Consider the following 314-nt stretch of genomic DNA (forward strand, 5'->3'; position numbering starts at 1 on the left):
AATTAAATATTAAAATGTATTAAAAAAAAATAGTAAAATATACAAACATAATGCTAAAGTGAAGTTATATACAAATTAATGATACAATACCTGTATAGTAAAGAGCATCTTGTTGTGCCATCTTGACTTGCAATTGAAAACGTGTTTTAATGAGATCCATTGGATGCATTATGCAAGCTTCTACAAAGCCTGCACAGCCTCCTGCACCGATTTGAATAGCAGCCTCTTTTAGAAGACTTGGTTTACGTTGTGTAATATCTATATGAGCCATTTTACTTCAATTTCTCTTGGTAGATATTTAATAATTCATTATC

General features: G+C 29.9%; 1 protein-coding gene across 1 annotated transcript in view; it reads right to left on the reverse strand.

Moving 5' to 3' along the window:
• LOC108573202 (mitochondrial 2-oxodicarboxylate carrier-like) overlaps window positions 1–281 on the reverse strand; it is a 1,924-nt gene extending 1,643 nt beyond the window's left edge. Inside the window, exon 1 of the mRNA XM_017935591.1 lies at window positions 86–281. Coding sequence (XP_017791080.1) covers window positions 86–271 — 186 coding nt within the window. The 5' untranslated portion in view covers window positions 272–281. The remainder of the gene's footprint in view (window positions 1–85) is intronic.
• Between the last annotated feature and the right edge of the window lie 33 nt (window positions 282–314).

The sequence above is a fragment of the Habropoda laboriosa genome, unplaced genomic scaffold (assembly GCF_001263275.1).
Source record: "Habropoda laboriosa isolate 0110345459 unplaced genomic scaffold, ASM126327v1 scaffold134, whole genome shotgun sequence".
Classification (NCBI taxonomy): domain Eukaryota; kingdom Metazoa; phylum Arthropoda; class Insecta; order Hymenoptera; family Apidae; genus Habropoda; species Habropoda laboriosa.